This window comes from Photinus pyralis, unplaced genomic scaffold (assembly GCF_008802855.1).
Source record: "Photinus pyralis isolate 1611_PpyrPB1 unplaced genomic scaffold, Ppyr1.3 Ppyr1.4_LG7, whole genome shotgun sequence".
In the NCBI taxonomy this organism is placed as follows: domain Eukaryota; kingdom Metazoa; phylum Arthropoda; class Insecta; order Coleoptera; family Lampyridae; genus Photinus; species Photinus pyralis.
The window spans coordinates 32,752,048-32,757,729 of NW_022170738.1; the positions used below are offsets into that span (position 1 = coordinate 32,752,048).

General features: G+C 39.2%; 1 protein-coding gene across 1 annotated transcript; it reads right to left on the reverse strand.

The window, feature by feature from the left end:
- Positions 1 to 3,198: 3,198 nt before the first annotated feature.
- Positions 3,199 to 5,474, reverse strand: LOC116177139 (facilitated trehalose transporter Tret1-like). Its single transcript, XM_031496019.1, has 3 exons — positions 4,847 to 5,474; positions 3,374 to 4,776; positions 3,199 to 3,323 (listed from the first exon to the last, which is right to left on the reverse strand). The coding sequence occupies exons 1-2, from the start codon at positions 4,884 to 4,886 to the stop codon at positions 3,392 to 3,394; spliced, it is 1,425 nt and encodes a 474-aa protein (XP_031351879.1). The 5' UTR covers positions 4,887 to 5,474; the 3' UTR covers positions 3,199 to 3,323; positions 3,374 to 3,391.
- Positions 5,475 to 5,682: the final 208 nt, after the last annotated feature.

Sequence of the window (5,682 nt, forward strand, 5' to 3'; positions counted from 1 at the left end):
GCCATAATTTTGCTACAACTTGTAGTAACAAATCGTTACGAAATATGAGCTCCTAATAAACGTAGTTGATTTCACTTATTGAATCACATTGATCTCCTTACCTGATTAACTTACACTAATTGGTTCATGATTAAGATCGGAGAATTTTAAATCGTCAAAAATTATTCAGGATTAAATCTTTACACCCATCAGACAATCTTCGACCACTGGGGGGTATGGAATACCCAGGCCCCCCTGTGCTACGGAATACCCCCCAGAAAAGGAAAGATTTATTTCTTTACACCCATCATACTAACCCCTACCCCACAGACTTCTGGTGTTACGTTCGATTGTCCCTTTCTAAAAATTAAAGTATAAGTACTAAAAGCACTAAATATTTTGGTGGAGAATGGGCAACTGCGGGGTCTGGGGGGTATAGAATACCCCCCCAGGAAAGAGAACCATTTACTTCTTTACACCAAATGGCGTGTTTAAAAATATGAGGTTTATTCTTTTGTAAAAATCCGATTGTTGTGATTACAGGTTATCGCTGCGTATGCTAATTTCAAGATAAGGGCGTGTTAACTCCGAAGTTTGAACATGTTAGTGTCACTGGAAGACGCGCAGACAATTAAGGAAAGAGTATGGAACTGGAATAATGTTTTATATAGCAGAGAAAGATGCGTGAACCGATGCTGTTTTTAGGTCGTGTACGTTGAAACGTAGATGTTTTGTTTTAGTGTTCGGCAGTTAGCCGTATTTGAGCGTATTGTCGCGAGACAGTCAGTCTGACCAGTTGTAAAGTTCTTATGGGAGAAAGTTAGATGTGCGTTAAGAGATTTAACGAATACGTACTTATTTAAGTGAACGTTTAAGTCAATTTAAAGTGAGGTTTACGAAGAAGTTGACTGGTGTCTTCAACTATTCGTTAAAGGCAGTTTTTCCACCATGAAAGGGCCAATTTTACATCTGTAATCACAACTAAACCCAGTGTCATCTAAATCGAGATTCAAGTGCAATAAAAGTGGAGAAGTGAAGTTTCAAAGCATTCTCACCTGGTGTTTTGTATTGAAATTCTACTTTACAATGAAGGAGGAAAACTTTAACAATATTTTTGGTTTGGGTTCATTAACCGTTCATAATTTGGTTCACGAGATAACTTCCATAAGTCGACCTCTTTAGGAATGTTAGAATGTTAAAGGCCGCCGCAAATCGAAAAATTCTATAGTGAAACGAACGCCTTGAGCAATACGGTCGGACCTCTTGTGTTGACACCAGTTGAACTGAGTTATTTTTTCAAAATTAAATGCGAAAGATGGTTGACACAATTTGATTCAGGAACAAACCGTGCTTCAGATTTCTTTAATTTAATTACCTGAATTTTATGTTATTCACGGTAATAAATTAAAGATGTACCGCATTGTGGAAATGTCAAAAATGTTAGGGTTTTAACAGAAAACAAAAGCGTGAATTAATTGTCTTTAACTTTTTTACAAGTAGCCGTTTTGTTTAAGTTTATTCACAAACAGAAACCCATATTTTTATACCTTTCGCAGTAGAGACATTTGGACCTTGGTGTGGGGAAGCTCGTAATTTTGTGGAATGCAGCATTACTTAGAGAAATTTATTATTTATTATGAATTTTAAATTTGTTTAATTAAAATTGATTTATAATGTAACATAAACTTTTCGCGATCTAGAATTGCCGCTTCGCTTCGCTTTTAAGGTTCAACCACGAATTGATGTTACGCGATGTTCGCGAAGCTTCGGTTAAGAATTCCGCTCTCCCACCAAATTTTTTCTAGTCTATTTTCCGATTGGAAGTTCTGAATCGCAAAACCAGCGTACACTCTTTTTTAATACATAGATAAAATTGTAGGGGAGATTGTCCCTCACATGCCCCGTCACGACGGTTTCTAGAGCCGGAAACACTGTAAAGTTTAGACTTTTATCTGCATTCTATTGCATATTATTTCCGTTCTCTTTCGCTATGAAGCAGTACACTATAAAATTTCCTATACCTACCAAAAATGAAAACGATTTCAAACAATAAAAGTAAAAAGTTAACGACATTTTTCATACACGAGGTTAAATCATGCCAATTTCAAAAACAAAGATTGAAAATTATATACAACACAACATTAAACGTTGTATACAGAATATAAATAAATGATAAAGATTACTAACCTGCATTAAAAACACAAAAAACCATCGTAACAAACGTTCGTCTTCTCAAGAGAGCTTTTCCCTTCTATAAATTGCGTGGTTGCCAGTTCTCTTATATATACAGGGTGGAACCTCTCACGCTAGTGAACTAATTCATTATTTATCTCTCTACATTCCATTTGTGTATATTTCCATATACCTACTCATTTATATTAATTACATATTACCTCGCTTTAAATGTATTAATCACTGTATGTGAAGTGAAGGTAGGCAACTTATATTGCATCATGATAAAGAAGAGTGGCTTCGTAAGTAACATACCCGTAACACTTCTCTCTTCTTTTGTGGTCATTTTTCCACGTTAACTGTACACACAAAAATCGACACGTATCAAAATCATTCTAATTTGAAAAATGCCTTCACCTTCAAATATTTTCAGATTGAATACGTGCAGGGTTTGTGAATTATTCATTATATTGCGGTAGGTACACTCGCAAAGTTACAAAATTCTATTAACTTTGGAACATAAAGTATGCCTAAAGTAGGAAAGAAAAACTTAAAAATTCAATTATTGTCTCTCATTTTGGTTTAAAGCTATAACGAAGTTTATTTCTTTTAAGGAGACAAACTGCATAAAGTTTAGATTACATTTGCCTGCAGCGCGATATGTAGATGTGTCCTTACGGAGTTGTTTATTATGTGGTGGGCGAGGGTGCGATAAGTCCGGCAATATTCGTTTCCCCTAAGAATTGTTTATTGTCACATTTGCCTTGCCGTATTGACATTAAACATCTAATTTGGAAAACGTTAAAGTCACTAGATATAGAAAGTGCCGCAATCATCTGCCATTTTTGGGCAAATTTGCTGCCAACTTAAAAAAATTGACAAATAAAATCTGAATAGCTGTAATTTTTTATAACCTAACTTCATAGTACTGTCATGTTTTATAAAAATATATATAGATATCTCCAAACAGGTGGAACAATCCCTAACATTAAAGTTACTAGAATCTGTAACTTCCGCCATTTTTGGGCAACAATCATGCGTTCTCTCTCTAACACACGAGCCCAATGGATTGCGGTACTTTCTATATTTAGTGACTTTAGAAAACGTAGTGCTAAACCGCCATCTATCGATTGTAACAAAAGGATTGGTCACCTACACGAAGTCTAGTGTAGCTACAAAAATATTTATTTTATAACAAATTGAAAGGTAATAATTTACGTACTACAAAATACTGTTTACACTACGACCACTGCCGTTCTTGGTTAATACCGTTCGCCGAGTTAATCGTACCGTAGCTTGTAACCAATTTTCTGTCGTTTCTGCTTCCCTTGAGCAGGTTCTGAATTTCTTCCAGAGTTTTTCCTTTCGTTTCCGGTACGAAAAATAACACAAATACGCTAGTAAGAAAGCTGCAGATACTGAAAATGTAAAATGGCGCCTTGAGCCCGCACGTCTTTGTTAAATAGGGATAGACGAAGACTGCTAAGCACGAAGAAGCGGTGAATGACGCTTCCGCTATGGTGACGCCTATTTCTTTCACACTTGTTGGAAATATCTCAGCTGTCAGCACAATTGGAACCAAACCCATGCCAAATCTGAACGCAGCTGCGTATATCAGTACCAGTATTACTGGAATCCAGCTGTAAGAGCTAATGTCGACGTCTAAGTCTTGAACGGTGAAGTAAATCGCAAGGGTTAACAGTGTAGTACCGGTTACGATGCACGAGACCATCAAAACTAGCCTTCTTCCAAATCTGTCGAGGCATCTTGAGCCAAAGAGGGCTGCCAACCACATCACTAACGAAAATAGAATTGCGGCAGTACTGGGTGATAAATCAGAAGAGGCTTCACTGAGTATTGTATGGATATTCATAAGAAGCACGCTAATTCCAGCCAAATGTTGTGCGCAGTTGAGGACCACCAAAATGAGGAGAGCTCGCCGATTGCTTTTAACAGTAAACAGATCCATGCGCGATCCCCTTTCGGCCTCTTGCTTATCGACGGCTTCCGCAATCTCCTCGAGCTCACTCTCAACATCGCATCTCGCACGCAATTTCTGCAGCGCTTGGCGAGCTTGCTGTTTTTGACCTTTAATCAAATAATAATATGGGCTCTCCGGTAAAAAGGGAAAGGTTACCAACTGCGTTACCAAAAACAGGGCACCGACGGCCGACGACCACACGACCGGTATGAAAGGTGCGATACTATACACCAGCAGAATGCCACCAATCATCATGAGGGAGAAAAACGAGCCGAGGAACCCGCGGATCTTCTTATCTGCAATTTCGGCCGTGTACACAGGTGCGGCGGCGAACACGACACTCGCGGCGATTCCGGAGAGAAACCGCGCCGCGTACACAACACCTGCCGAATTCGCGAACGCGATCAGAACCCACGCGAGCAAATTTTGCGCGGTGGCCACCAAAATCGACGTCTTCCTGCCGAGACTTTCCAAAAGCACCACCGTAATCGGAATACCAATCAAGGTGCCGAACAGCAAACTAATCTCGACCCAAACGACGTCGGATTCCTTAAACGGAAACGGGCTCCTCGCCGACAGGAGCAGCGCGGTGATCGGTGCCGACCAGCCATATTGCATTCCATCGGATATTTCGCTCACGGTCGCTGTAACCAATACGAAACGATAACCTCTAACCTTGGACTTATTTCATATAACCCAACTTAATGTGTTTACCTGAGAGCGATGCAAAAATTTGGTAACGATACGCGTACATGCTTCACCACATTCACTCTGAAACATTGGTAAACTCAACTATTTTGAGGATCCGGCCGAGCTATCTACACTAGAATGATAAAAATGTGATAATTGCAGCTTAAGTACACAAAAAGACTGTTAAGTATAGCCTATAGGTTGATTGGTGAATCGCGCAGTAGAATCTAAAAAAAGGTTATCACTTTTTTGCCGCGTGAATGATAATTCTCCTCATTTTTATCTCAACCAAGATATTCCGTACATTTATGCATCGTACGGGATAAAAACGTGCAAGTTCTTCAGAGATTGCGTCACTGAGACCACTGCCTAATATTTGGCTACGCAATCCGCGTTTGATTATGGCTCTGGGATTAGGTCAATGTTCAATGTGCTTTTGCTTTAACATCGCCAATTAAGACCATATCCGTGGATCATGGCGAATTTTTGGGTTTTTGAGTCATCGCTTCTTCGACACGATAAGGAACCAAATGTTTGCTTTGGACGATTACAAATTGTCAATAGATATAGTAAACATTGACTTGCGTCCAAGATTGTGAAAAATATTTACGCTTGATACGAGCTAGAATCAGCTAGATCACTGATAGTCGGCACAAACACCATTTTATATTGATTTGGTCCACTTACATTTCACTTGTTGACAATACTCGGGGCTCGTTCTGTCCCCCGGAGCCAACCGATTTATGTGCACAACCACTGCTTTTACTCTTGGTAGTTGCCGTACCCGATATATTGAGTCGTTTATTCTCTTCACGACTTATACGGTCTCTCTCAAGCTCTTTGAAATTTCGGGGATAGCC